Source organism: Schistosoma mansoni, chromosome W, assembly GCF_000237925.1.
Source record: "Schistosoma mansoni strain Puerto Rico chromosome W, complete genome".
Classification (NCBI taxonomy): Eukaryota; Metazoa; Platyhelminthes; class Trematoda; order Strigeidida; family Schistosomatidae; genus Schistosoma; species Schistosoma mansoni.
The window spans coordinates 24,756,581-24,772,018 of NC_031502.1; the positions used below are offsets into that span (position 1 = coordinate 24,756,581).

At 32.1% G+C, this 15,438-nt stretch overlaps 1 protein-coding gene across 1 annotated transcript in view; it reads right to left on the bottom strand.

The window, feature by feature from the left end:
- Nucleotides 1-15,438, bottom strand: part of Smp_165230 (polycystin 1-related) — a gene marked incomplete at both ends in the record, with an annotated part of 82,802 nt that overhangs the window by 36,874 nt on the left and 30,490 nt on the right. Inside the window, 7 exons of the mRNA XM_018789084.1 lie at nt 2,383-2,402; nt 3,659-3,827; nt 4,663-4,814; nt 7,490-7,609; nt 9,153-9,417; nt 11,142-12,050; nt 14,599-14,844. Of these exons, the coding sequence (XP_018654563.1) occupies nt 2,383-2,402; nt 3,659-3,827; nt 4,663-4,814; nt 7,490-7,609; nt 9,153-9,417; nt 11,142-12,050; nt 14,599-14,844 (1,881 nt within the window). The remainder of the gene's footprint in view (nt 1-2,382; nt 2,403-3,658; nt 3,828-4,662; nt 4,815-7,489; nt 7,610-9,152; nt 9,418-11,141; nt 12,051-14,598; nt 14,845-15,438) is intronic.

Consider the following 15,438-nt stretch of genomic DNA (forward strand, 5'->3'; position numbering starts at 1 on the left):
ATAGAAGAATCTAATAAAAATTATTGTGTAGTTAACACGTTCAGTGTTTCACAACCTTGAGGTATGAAATAAAACCGTAGTTCTAAATATGGTATACTTATATATCTTAACAGAAAGAAGATACCTTCTTCGAGAATTAGATTTACGTATTATAGTAAACTATACAGTGGGGTCCTAAACACCAATAAACGCATGATAAATGTTGTTTACATAATTCACCCTGTTTGCTGACCGTTGTCTACCTGCATACAACGGATAAAAAGAATAAACGCTCAACAGACGGAATCAATTGTAATCTCAATAATTTGACTAGAAAAAAATTAACTGACAAAATGTTTTCTCTTTGATTTACACATTCTTATGAAGGATTTCTGTGGAAATGCATTTTGAGGAAACACACGAATTCGGACTGTTTTAAGTCTCCAGCGTGCGGTAATACTATTTTAATGGGATGAAGCTACTAGAATTTTTTCTAAGAAATGCGAAATTAGTCAAAAAGAAAGGAGGATGAAAAGCGTAGAGATATTTGATGGTACAACCAATATTGTCGTAGTGAGGATGATAATCATATTAGAGCTAAATAAATCTTAAGAAATCAGACAAACACTCACATACACAGGAGTAACTTGACTAGATAATCATAATGAAAAATATTACATTCCACTAAACAATCCCATTGCTTGAAAGATATATGCCAACTATTATGTTGAATGTTCAACTGATTAGTTTACAAAGAAAAGAATAAATCATAAGCTGAAATGATGCAAATCTCCCGTTAGCCTATTTGCTGTTGAGAGAAAACGCAAAACATAACCAGTTCATGAGTTTTACTATAAGGAGTATCGAAAAAAATTTCATTTGAATTCGAGTTTTACTCGAAAGTAAAACCAACCATATTCCTTGGTGAGACATTTCACAAATTAACATTTACTAGCTGTAAGTCTTGCCTACATTTCTCTTAAATAAATAGGATTTTATAACCCATGAATACTGAGAAAATCTGTTCTAGCTAAAACCAAAGATTATAATATATTTAATATCGAAAACGGAAGGCCAATAAATGACATGAGTGTAGTAAATCAGGACACAATTTATTTGATTATAAACATTCAGATACATTTCTGAAATTTATCTCCCGAATTATTATCAGAAGGGGTTTTGTGAATATTATAGTAATTTTGATAATTGAGATCATGAATCAATTGAAGCTAGACCACCATGGAAAACCTGGAATCACTGGACGGCCATTTCGTCCTATTGTGGGACTCCTCAGCAGTGCGAATACACGACCTCGCCTCGCGAGATTCGAACTTAGAACCGATCAGTCTCGCGCGCGAGCGCTTAACCTCTAAACCAATGAGCCGGCATCCAACGGTGTTAATGTCTGACTTCAACTGATCCACGAAATTGAGCAACACATCCACTATTGTCTTCAGTGAGTTACTAACTCATAACAGACCTGGTTGAACTCCACTGGTCACTGCTTCTCACCAGAACTCCAGGAAATACCTGATGGAACCAGTCACTAGTGAGCAATCATTATTGATCAATCATGTTGGATTCATTTTAAACACCCAACCACATCTCACCATCTAAACTGAATAGAATAATACTGGTTCGATATACTTAAACAAATTAAGGATTGACTACAAATAGAATATTTATCTCTGATTTCTTTCAGTGACATTTCCATCTTTTTTCTGTAAGATATGATTTTGTTCAAAATGCTCATGTGGTCACTAAAGCCTAGCTCAAATCCTTAATTCTGATAAAAATTCATTGACTTAGTAATGCAAAAACTAAACTAAGCATACTATTATGTCAGTAACGGTCGGCTGCATAGTGTGTATCTTTAAATGAATTTAATAACGAAGTTTAAATATCCATAAGAGAACAATTTCCCTCAAGCTTGATAAAATTTAGTTAAAACGAGACTTATTTAGCAGGCTTGTTGTTGACTGACTTCAAGCACTCATCAAAACTAAACTATAGGGATAGAATTAGAAACTGAAAACATAATTATCGAATCACCGAGCCATTCCATTCGTTGATGTCTGAAATAAGATAATTTGTTAATTAAATTGTCAAACCCATAATTGTAACCTCTGAAGTAAATCATTGTTGATTAGCCAGAAAATTATCGGGAGTTGCCATTTCTATTCATTTTAGCAATTTTATTGAAATACAAAAGTAATACACTCTTCCATCAAACCATTCTAATACAATTAAGTGAGTGATAAAAAGAATTTGATGAACCTATGCACGCAATTAACAGAGCTAGTTCAGATGTTCGCTTTATCATGAGTTATAAATGATAGTAAGTAATTAATTATTCTTTAGGTTGATATTAAAAATTGTTTTATTCATAAAAATATAACTTACATTATTTGCACCAGTAGAGTCTGAAAAAGGTGGACAAAAATAGAAACAATTATTGAACCTTATACTGTTAAACACAAAACGAAGCACAGTCTCAAATGTTTCCGACTCTACATATGTTTGTCGAAAGAAACTCGTATACTTAGCTTCTACAGTAGTGAAATGAAGACCTGTTTAATTAATGAAGTATTCACTGATTACATACTCTGATGGAATTTAGAATACTGAGATAGAAGTTGTGACTAGTTAAGTCTGCTCAAATGAACATATTCAGGAAGTCTCTGAGATACAGAATTTACTGCAGTTTTAGAAAATTTCAGGAAAGTATTTATATAAACTTGAAGGACCACATGCTGCCTCTAAAACTTATGTCTAAATATTGATTTGCTGATGATCTAACATCTATTCAATATCATTATTTATTAAAACAGAGTAAACAACTCTGAGTTCGATTATGTAGCTTTAGTAAATAACACCTTTGAAAAGAAAATTTCTTTTCACCGATCCGTCTCATTCTTCTTAATGATCCAATGAGTTTCTTTTGCTCTTTGTGTATAAAATTTTGGTTTAGTATTACTATGGAAATAACAACTATAAACGGGCCATTCCTAAGCCTCGTTTGCTTTGACAGTTTATGATTTATATGATAATTAATAAAGTTTTAGTTTTCTGTTTACCAGTTATTTACCCATGTAATTATTGTCAAACTTGATTTGTCTCAGATAACAGTGATCATAGACAAACCCTGTTTTGATCCAAAAGTTTTGTTATGACACAGCTGCGTCTTTACTACATTTACCCTCACTACTACTTTGGTGAACTCACAGAGGGTAGAAATTGAATAATCTGGTAGGGTTTAGTCCTTTTTAGTTTGCTTGGGTGATTTACCAAACAGTGAGGTGTCGGACAGTCAGAAACATCACTTAAATAATTCGTTGCTCGTATTTATTCAACCTTGACACGATAAACTCGAATGGTTTTATAATAACTCGACTCAAGGGTTGTCCTACACTTAAACAAACACCAAAAACTCAATTAAGATATTTCCAGGTGTTCCATACAGCGTTAATTATAGTTTCTGGTTGGACGCTGAAACGTTCATTCATTGGAATTTAAACTGAGATCAAATTAATAAAAACTCTGTACCTATTCGTTGTCATCATCTAAAGTAGTTGATTCAAAAACTATACCTTCATTAGAACAGAATAAGGGTGTGAAGTTTTGAGTCTGATTAACACAGCTCATCAAGTGAACAGTGTTCATTGTAGTTTATACTTACTCTGAATGTCAAGAGTAGCGAACATTTGCACAACAGATGCATAACTGGTAACTAGATCAGCACTTTCTGTTAACTGTCCAGTAGTAATCAATCTATTTAATTCGGTTTCTTTTTCAGATAAAAGTGATTGTATTGCAGCACGCACAAGATCCAGTGATTTTGCTTGAACCTAAAATCAAAAATGTTAATCAATGCTTTTTATGTTATTACTATTGACAGTAAGAATAGTAGTATTAGGTCCAGAACCAAAATAAAAGAAACAAATGACAGTTTTAATTTAAAGTTTGATCATTACCAGCATGCTGAACCTCTTGAACTGTATTTTCATCTTCACTACACTTTTGTTAGTTCGATTTGCGTTCATGAAGTTCAAAGAGTTTCATGTCAGTTTTGAAGCATATAACTTATGGTCTCGATGTATTAAAAGTGATGGGCAAGTAGTCATTAGAGCTCTCGTCATAAAGAAATATTGTTTAAGTTATATCTAAATTGAAAGTCTTTCTACTGATATTAACTTAAGACGCCAAGAATTTCTGCTTCTAAAAGAGCACTTTAATCTTTTAATTCATTCAGATACACTATATATGTTTCTTCAACGCATAAACTTAGATTATTCGCAGTACATTATGAATTTTATAAAGAAGCCTGTTAAACACACAATGTTTTTATAGATACGCAAAAGTTTGTAGAAAGTAAGTGAGATGTACATCACCTTTGTAATTGTTTCTACTTACTAGTTCTAGATGTAAAGTTCAAAAGATAACTTTGAGACTTTTAATTTAGACGTTTCATGTTAGACTGCTCGACTCTGATAATGTACATAAAAATACTTCCTAGTGTTCGAAATGTGATGCATTATAAACATTCAAATAATTAATTGGGCTCGTCAATCGTGACCCTGAAACGCTGATTATCTGGCTACTTTTTCATAAACAGGATCACTAGTTTTCTGCCTATCAATGAAATTCATCATAAAAAGTGAAGAATCAATAAAAAAAACTCACGAATACATTCGCATAGCATAATTCTATTGAACCCCCAAATTTATCAGAAACATAGACACAAGCATCTAGTGGACTGTACATATAAGGTACAACGAAACAAGTTTGAGGGAGATTTCCACTTGTAAGAACAATATTGATCGATGAATTCTTAACTAGTAAATAAAATTGTTGAAAAACGTATCAAATGAGCACAATATTTGAAAAACAAGTGGAATAATTAATTTTGCAATATTTTTCCTAGGTTCAACTCTCAATAGTGTTTCACTAACACTGGAATCCAAATATTGGTTGTTAAACGAGATATGACTATCAGTAACAATAAATAGCTAAGGTGAAGAACTGCTTCATGATTGTAAAAACACTTATTTAAAGGTTTCTTCATATATCCAACTGCCAATAATCTAATATTCTGTCAAATTTCGTAAATATCTTTCACTGGTGAAAGGAATTCAGTCGTCAAACTGATACTCAAGAGGGACCAAAACAAATATTTTATTTTTAATTGAGATCATGAACCGGTTGATGTTAGACCACCACTGAAACCGTGGAAGCACTGGACGGCCGTTTCGTCCTATTGTGGGACTCTTCAGTAGTGCGCATCCACGATCCCTCTCGCGGGATTCGGACCCAGGGCCTTCGGTCTCGCACACGACATCTTTGATGAAAAAGATTCATTATCATCGCACCTATAGTTTATTGAAGAAATATATTAATTTCATGGGTGATTCAACTTTCAAAAAAACTTTGGATTATGCTCTTAAAAAGTGTAAATATTCAGTTAACTAGTGAAACAATAATTCTGTAAAGAATGTTTAGCAAGGAGTTTAAATATTTCATTGAAGAATGTTTCAAAAATGTGTAAGTATTCATAACGTAGTGACTAATTAGTGAAAGTAGTCACGGCCACAATCAAACATCAAGCCTTACACAACACAAAAACCTGATTATCTTTACTCTGAACTACAAAATATTTCTACCATGCAAATTAAAAGGCTAGAAGATCAGTTACCATTTAAGTTCCCGGTAAAAAGATAGTTGAATTAAAATGTTAATAATGTGTAACAGGTTTCTCTTTTTTTAATAACTATCATCGATTATTTATATAAATATTGACCGTTTCCGAAAAATGAGAACTAGGACACTGATTTAGGATTTACACCTTTCATAATCAGTTTATTTTGTTTTGAAAAATAAAAAATTTTCGTAAATTGATGAAAAGTTGGTTATATGTTACATAACAATAAAATCTCTGATTTTCTCTATATTCCTACTGCTATTAGGATAATACATTTAAACTGAGACTTCTTACCAAGTTTCCTTATCTATTGGAAACCATTTTCAAATAATTATAGGTTATTAAGTCTTGAGGAGGACAGTGTCCTGTGGTTGATGTTACATTTTGTTTGGTGAATCCTTTTAGACTTTTCTTTCGTTCTCACAATTTGGTTTACTTTAGAATACCGAAATTCCGAATCTTTAGTAGAAGCCAGTCAATTTTTCTATATTCATCTGTCAGCTTGTTTTCTAATGGCCATCTAGTTGTTCTCAGCAAACAGATTACGGTTCATATGTGTAAAAAAGCTCAAATCAGTGCGTAAATAATCCTTTTGATAAGCATGAAGTGCTTGAAAAGAAATTATAGCAACTCACGTACAATTGAGCCTGTTCATATCTAATTTGGCTAAGCCTTTTGTTAACTTATTTAACGGACAGTCATTCGCACAATAACGATCTATCTATACTATTGTAGCTTTATTATGTACACTTGAGCATTGTTTACTGCCTACGCATGTATTTATTCTACTAGCCTTAGCGTTAATCGCTTAATTGATTCGATGATTCATGCGTTTCCATTTATATATATATATATATATATATATATATCGTTTACTCTATCTCTCGTTCGCTCATTCGCTAGCTTTACGGCACTACTCTTTCATGCTTGCTTAACGTGCCTGTAATTTGGGGTATCTATGTTTGGTTCAATAATAAACGCAATCGACACTTCGTATTCGCCTTCTGGTTTATACACCGTTGGGGTGTTATCGAGTAACGGTTATCAGGACGAACAATATACGAAGTTTAAGGATAATATCGAAATACGACCACCAAAAACTGTTAAAAAATTAGGCGAATATTATTGATAAAATATTAAATCATAAAAACAATGGTCAATGACTTACGAAAGAATGTATATGTCAGTGGACTAACAATACTAGTGAAGTTTACGCAGCTTACACACATATATGTATCTGTTAAAGTATATGTACATATACCTGGTGTGGGTCTTGGCAAATATTTGAATCGTAAACAAGATGTTCCTATGTCGGTGTTTTTAGTTAAAGTAGCACATACAATACATCCTCTGACATTATTTGACTTGTTGATAAAATACCCTTTTTTTACTCGGTATGATGATGTAAATGTCCCTGTTTAAACAAAACAGAAAACAATATAGAATGATAACAATGAAGTAGCGAAAATTGAAGCAAGTAAAAAAAACAGGCTTCAAATCAGAGAATTTTAAACATCTTAGGGAAATTTTGGTTAAATATACCTAGTTATTTATAAAATAAAACATGGGATACCTACTTTGTTTGAAGAGCACATTACAACTTAGAAGAAGGAACTATATAGTTCTGATAGTCTTCAGGTTCTCACTGCATTATCCAAATTTATCATAAGGATATAATGCCCTTTTTTCGTGTTTATTAGAATTATTCTGAGGCAATCGGTGTTTCTAAAAATTACTGAATGATTATTTTTAATCTGGTAAGGTCAAAAATAACTATCTAGTAAGTGAAAGAAAATTCATTTCTCTACTTACCTTCTGTGTATGTATCTTGTTGAACTTGATCAAATGGTAAAAGTGTGCCGTCTGAATACATTTCTCTAATATTCCATTCAAATCTCATATCAGGGCTTAGGGTTCCAAACTCTATGAAAACTGTTACATAAAGATCATCAGATTCAGGAATGAACCAACTGGTTAAATTTGATGGGTCAAACTCCAGGTTGTAGCACAGATAAGGTATGCTGCATCTATAATTATGTTTAAGTAAGAAATATAAATGAGGAAGGTTGTTAATTGACTGAAGTTTTTCACAAAACATAGAAAACAAGTGCATGTCAAGGTGTGTTTCAATAGTTAGGAAACTCTCTTCCAATGATTTAGCTATCAGTGAGTTCTACATTCAAATTGTCCTTTCGTTTTGTAGTTGATCTAAATTGTCCAAATAAGATGTTTGTCATCAATCTGTCACATCATTTCAAGAGAATTCAATTTCCAGATGATCAAAAATAGATAAGCAGGCTGTGATGAAAGAGCAATTTTCCTTACGTTACCAATGTATTGTATGAACACAAATTTCAAATGTACAATATTTTAACTATCTAGAGTGATAAAACCGTTCAGGAAATACAATTATGCACTGTTTAACTTTGATAGAACCCGCAAATGTGTTTCAAAAGGTGTCTACAATTTCATAGTTAGATGTACATATATACTCTATTCATTAATCCACATCACTTTGAAACCACTTGAAGACAAGGTTGTCGGACAGGTGTCTATTGTTTTTATTAAACTTATTGGGAAGTAGGACCAGATGATCGCTTCGAAAAATAAACCAAATTCACTCAAGACTTCCAAGCAGAATAAAAACCATAAGGGAATGAAAGTCCAAACATTTTCTATCCTCCAATATGTTTCCTTACTTTCAGTTTAATCAGTACCGGAAAACTATTATAAACTAGAACTTGTCCATCACTGTATACACCATATTAGGTTTAAAATTATTATCACCTTGAAAGGAAAGCCTCTAGAAAATGGAAATTTCAAATCTTTACGACAAATGAGTTTATTGTTATGACTATATTAATTGTTTTTCAAATTTAGTGTAAATTTAACTTTCAGTAGAAAGTTGACGGAAGCTGAAAAAGTCCGATAAAGATTGGTGGAGTTTCATTTCAGCCAATTTAGATATGTTTCAGTAACTAATATCAATTAATCGAAACTATTAACTTTGGTTTGCTGCACTAGCACCTCGTACCTGTACAAGTAAACCAAAATTCATGACTCAGATATTGATTATGTCGCATAACTAAACAGTACAGCCAGTCTTGTTTCACATTTAAATGTCCATTACAAACTCTTCATTAAAGTTTTCCAACTTCAAATTGACTATAATTTAACTTGACAGTCTATAATTGTGACTTTTAACTCTGTAATACCATTTTTGAAGTTAGTTTCAAAGATCACAGTTTATTATAGTTTAGGTAAATATTCAATCACAAAATCAAAATGAAAAACTTCATAATGTGTGCTGGTTTTTCCCTAGCATCTTCAGCTGAAGTCACTTTTCCGAAAACTTTGTTTTATTAATTTTGTTAGCAACATTAACGGAACTTCACTGTATGTTAGTGAAAAAAAAATTAATTTCATTTCAGTGATCAAAAAACATGCCTTATTGTAAAGATTGGGGTGACTTCACTTGTAGTCAACAGTCGCATTGTAGCCTTTCCATTCCGTTTGGGTGGTTTACTGCCGATGACTGTAAATTCATATGCTTTATTTACTCTAAAGTTTTCCGTCGTAAAGCACAGAGTACCGTTGTTTGTATCAATTACTCCTGGACCATCACCAAAGCAACCAGTATAGTCTGAATTATATTGAAAACCCGGAGGTTTGGGTAAAATCAACTTTCCTGACAGTTGTTCATCGACTTGCCTGCAATACCATATCCAAGATCCGATACCCTAGAAAAAGTAATATAATGACTGTGTTTTATAACTATTTCATCATAGATTGATGAAGTGAAATTCAAGAGATCTTTTGATTTGACCATTCGCCATGAAAGCGACAATACCCACATCTGAATACATCGAAGATGAATAAAAAGAGAACAAAATCATATGATTTCAAACATGATTAGAAGTCTATAAAATTTGGCTTAATGCGTTAGACTAAAATTCATTAGAGAATGAGACTAAATTACTGGGGAGAAGAAAGGTAATTAAATGACTAAATAGTCGCGTATGCTTATAGTGTGGCTTTAATTTGGTTTACTAATATGGTGAGCCAATCAGAAGAAACTAGAGGAGAAGGTCAATGGATGGCAATTAGAAGTGGCCTGAAGGATAAGTGCATATCATTGACTAAGAAATGGATTGATTTGCTAAGGGATATATACATAAATGAGTATTTGTGCAGTTGAATTGATAGCCCAATACACTTTTTCATCCACTTTTGTGTTCTCGGCTAAATAGACAGTTGAGGTGTTAGCGCCTAACACGTTGTTTATCAGTATCACATCTTGGACACGGTCCACCATAACAATTGCTGCTTTCATTGAACTGACCATCAGCTTCAAACATGAGTTCCCTATATCTGTTAAAAGTATTTCAAATACTTAAAAAGAAGTATTTTTCTATACTCATCATTTCGTGCCTAGCTCAGAATGATTGATTTCAACACAATGATATATGCTTCTTTTCAGTTTGATTGACTAATTTTCTCTCTCTCTCTCTCTCTCTCTATATATATATATATATATATATATATATCCAAATCTTAAACAGTGAACATCTCTAACCTGAACCCAAGTTGGAAGCAGAAGTTAGACTAGTCATTTGCAAGTAGTAGACTGACTTAACTTCATTTGTTCTTTGTCATATGTCTTTTTTAATGGGATAATCAAACTCAAATCTCGAGAGTATCTAAGAAACACTCAAGAAGTTGTTGAAACTAAGATAAACACATACCATAGATCAACGAAATTGCCGAAAAGCCAGTTAACAGTAGGTTGTTTTCACCTGAAGTAAAGAGTGACCAACCATCTGAATAAAAATTTTGTTTGTTCGAGACTTTTAACAAACAACTATAGATCAGTCAAAACAATAAGAACATTTTATTTCTATTGCAGCCAATGAAAATTTGGATGCTAGCATATTTCACTGTTTAGTTGAAAAGTTATAGTGTCAACTCATATCCCCAAGCTTTACAGTATTCATACTGGCCTCTCACCTAGATATCATTCTTAATAACTATAGGGTTAATAAAATGAAAATAAACAAAATCTCGAATCACTCTGACCCATTTCACCGAAATAGTTGTTACGATGTTTTGAAACTTTTTATAGTATCTGGATCAATGTCCCAGAACATCTGAAGTCAATCACATTTTCACTCATAATCGATTAATTTCATTATGGTTCAGAAATGAAATCTCATTTGTTCAGTTCCACGATAACAATTTTTTATACTGTAAAGTGAATCTAACTTATATACAAAGTATTTGATTTCTTAACCTTAGAATATATTTTATGATAGAAATCATGGATATAAATCAATTAGAATTTTATGAAATCAGTTATTACTTTACAGTTTCTTCCTTGAGACTCAACCACTTGTGAAATCCAACTAAATATTTTACAACTGTTTAGTCAAAATAACTGAATTTTACAACAAAATATATAACATACCTGTGGAACATTTACGTTATTCATAGCAGGATCACGCGAATAAACCTCAGGTTTTAAGCATATCTCATTCACAGATAAATCGATTGTCTTACTGATTGGATTACCCACATCGAACTGAACTAATAATGGTGGTGGGACAACTATTATATATGCGCTTTCTGAAACAATATATGGTACTCCTTGAGGTGGAGTAAATTGCACTGAACATGTAGCTTTATATGTACCAGGTGTAAGAAAATTAGCAGGTAAACCGAGTCTTAGTGTTTTCGAACTAAGTTGTTGAGATAATGAGATTGGTCCCAATGTTTGTGTAGTATCTAAATCAATGGAGTATAAAGTCCATAGTTTCTCATTCGGTACTGATAACAAACAATCTGGTACGGTAAGTATTGCTTCAATAATTATATTTTCGGAGGTGACTGCTTTAATTGGATAATTTGTTAATTGTGATGATACATTAGACATAGATATTTTAGGTGGAGGACATGTTGAAAATGTAACAGGGATATATAACTTAGTATCCACCATTTGCGACGCACTAATAGCCTGGATAAATACATAATGAAGTCCGCTTGAACCATATTGAACACTTAGTGAGAATGTCAGATTGACTGGTACATCTTGCAAACGTGAGTAACTGGGACATAATGAACAGAAAGATGTTGGATCAGCTAATTTTGGATAATAAACTGAACCAATTCCATCTGATTTTGTTACGCACAAACACGCATCGTTTGGATAGGCTTCAAATGAAATCTGTATTATACCTTGTTGATTTGGTTCCAATATTCCATTACCGACAAGATAAGCTTTTAACCCACGTATAGAAGTTCTAATTGAGAGTTCTTTTGAAGTTGATTTCATGCTCACTGGATTTGAAGCCAGTACCACAACGTTATATTCTCCAAACTAGATTTGTTAAAAAGTTAAAAATGTTAATCAGTGAAAGAAAATATCGTTCTATTATCATCGTTCAAGTCAATTCGTTTTGCAAATATTCTTTCAAATAATTCCAATCGTTTAGGCCGCAAAAAAAATAAATCATAATGAATCATAACCTATAACAGATAAGGAGAGTTTTTTAGATTTCTCAGTGGTAACCTGGGAGAGAAATCAGATTGGAGGTTATGATAAATAATTAATGCCAATGCTAGAGAAACACTAACTTACATTATTAACCAGCAAATAAGCAAATAGGAAATATCAACTATTGCATTTCTACAGAATGATCTGTCGAATACATTTCATGTAGTACAAAACAAAGCAAAACAAATGTAGTATGATTACTGATCACTTTTGTAATGAAACTAACTTCGTACTGATCTGATTTCAAAGACATACTAATTAAATGCTTTAAACGGACTTCTATTGTCAATGGTTAATATTTGTGATAAGACACGATTTACAATGTGAAAATTGGTTGTATATGAATTTTGAATCGCTTGATTTCAAACAAATCAGTTTCGTCACTTATGATTAATTAATGTCGTTTGATCCTCTATTTCGACTAACAATAATAAAATGAGCTAAAATCTTCAGACAGTAATGCATGTATTGACATGATTGAAAAAATAGATTTCAATTCGGAAGTTGCTGAAAACTGAATAAACCTAAAGCAGTAATTTATCCTCTTACGGAGTATTACAACAGAACAGTAGAAGTTTTTTTTATAACATATTGGAAATCAGTAGTGGGTAAACGTCAACACTCAAGAGACCAGGTCAAAAATGTTTACGTTACGCAGTGCTGGTGATTAACTGCGAAAAGATTTCCCAGAGTTTGAACAGTAGTGACCACTATCTATTAACTGATTCACATGTTTATATACAGCTTTAGAGAGCAAAAATACCAAAAACGAATAAATTTTAATAATCTTCATAACCTTGAGGTATAGTATATTGAAGGGAAATATAATCGATTGAGAAGTACATCAATACTACACAAGTGTATAGACTTGTCTAACTGTTGATTAACTTTCTTGTTATAAGTGATTGCGATAAAAGCCTGGTATGTTCAATTCTAGGAATTCCAAGGTCAAAGAAATCCAGCAACATCCATCATAATTACTCATAAATAAATATTTAGCTTTGCTCATTAAAGCTCAGTAATCAACATCCTACAACTACCCTAAATCCATGTTTGTTCTAGTATATAGTCGTTTAATGTGAACCGATAGTTCTATTAAATCATTTGAATATACTATTAGAGTCAAATTCCAGTGATGTAACTGTGTTGCAATGTACTCAAATGCACCAATATTATAATCTTTTTGAATATTGACATTGGTCTAATTTTATTAATGTTAATAATTCATATATCCAGATCATGTCCTGCCTGGGATTCATTGGAAAGGTATTTTTCAACCTATGAAATGATTTGGCTTTAGTTTGAGTAAATCTGAAGAATCGAGGCTCGAAATTCAGGATTAGGATTAGATTAAATAATTAGGAAAATTTCCCTATTAGTTGGTTATTCATCTTATTGATAATACCAAGTAATTACTTTCCGATCTTTTATTGTAATCTTCCTTGATAAAATGTGTGCACAGGAATTAACACATACAGTTGCAGGACAAACTAGATAATAAAAAAGGACTTTAAGACGCCAAAGCGTTATGATGTAATCAACAGTTATTCGAATGTGATCACACAAGAAACTTCTTTACTTACAAGATTACACCTTACTGAAATAATAATGCGGTCTATTTAATCTATGAACGTGACTTCTCTAAAATTAGTGACAACACCAATCTTTTTACATGACTACTGTAAATGGTTATGTGACTCTTTAATAAGAGGTTATTGTTATTATTATTAGCTTTATTCAATATTTCTGGTACAATATAGTATTCTCAGCACAAAGTATTTCAACAAGTTTCCGTTTCTTATTTGTTGACCGATATTTACGATAAATATTGAGTGATTGCCAGTTGCATATTAGCAGTTCAAGAATCGACATCTGAATAGTGTACATTCTTTTCGATGCACAATACCAACAACCATGATGCCTCTGATTGGGCTTTTTCTAAATTGTACAGCGAAAGGTCGCAAGCATTTTATAAACGCACCTGAACAGGTTATACGATTAAAAACCAGGTAACTTGTTGAAATATCTAGATAGCAGAAACAGGTAGCTCAGATATTCAAGCAGGCCTCCAGTTCTATAGATATTGTCAGATGGCGATAATTTGGTAAATACGAGAAAGGACTGTTCATAACTACACACAAAACATAGTTATTTAATGTATTAGTGGATTTCGACGGTCAACTTTTCGCCGACTTTGTTCCAATGTTAAAAAACCTTAATTCTTCAAGGAACTAGTGGTCTTCATAAAACATCCAAAGTATATTTTTAGTAATCAACAAAATGACTGAATTCCAAGCTAACGTGTATTCTAGTAAATACTCATAAAAAAATTCATGTACGCTCGCTATGTACTTTATTCATTGAAACCTACCTTAGTAAATGTGTAGAAAAAGTAATTACTCCAAACAGTTCCTGAGTCCAGTATCACATTATTTGTTTTATTTATAATTGAATAAGTGATATTAGCCACATTATTTGGCTTTCCATCTGCAAGTACTTGGAATCTTAATTGAACACCCAGTGGAAATGAATTTCCATCTATTCCATAACCAGGATAACCAGTAGATGCAACGGTTACCATCAAATCAATTTGTTGGAATAAACCAAAAGCAGCAATCTAGTTACAGAAATGATCATAAAAAAAATTAATAAATTTGATCCAGTGTTTTCTTCTAAGCTATACTCTGCTGAAATTGATGAATTTATTGAGATCAAGAACAGCTTTATATCACCTAATTATATAACTAGCCCTATCTGAACTAACTAGTTGGGGAGTATTCAAAATAACAATGTTTTACTTCGACAAATATCTTGAAAGGATAATTAACCAACAATTTATATATTAGAGTGTAACTTACGATTTACTAAACCTGAGAACCCGAAATTTGATAATCTGACCTATATTTACACCATTTAATAGACGATAGTAAATATCAAAGCTGAGTATACCTTAAAATAAATAATTAAGATTGTTCGGAATTAAAACGAAACGATAGTGTCAAAAGGAGTAAATTTAACGGACATTAAATACCGTTAAAAAAACTATCACTTCAAAGTGGAACGTAATAGATGTAGAAATTGAGATACCATTCGCAAGTCAAAGATTCTTAGAAAGCCTTTTGCCAACAGGTATATACACATCCAAATAGTTGTGCTGTATTTCTAAGTAAAACTATATGATTTAGCATTATTAGCAGCTTTACATTGAGAC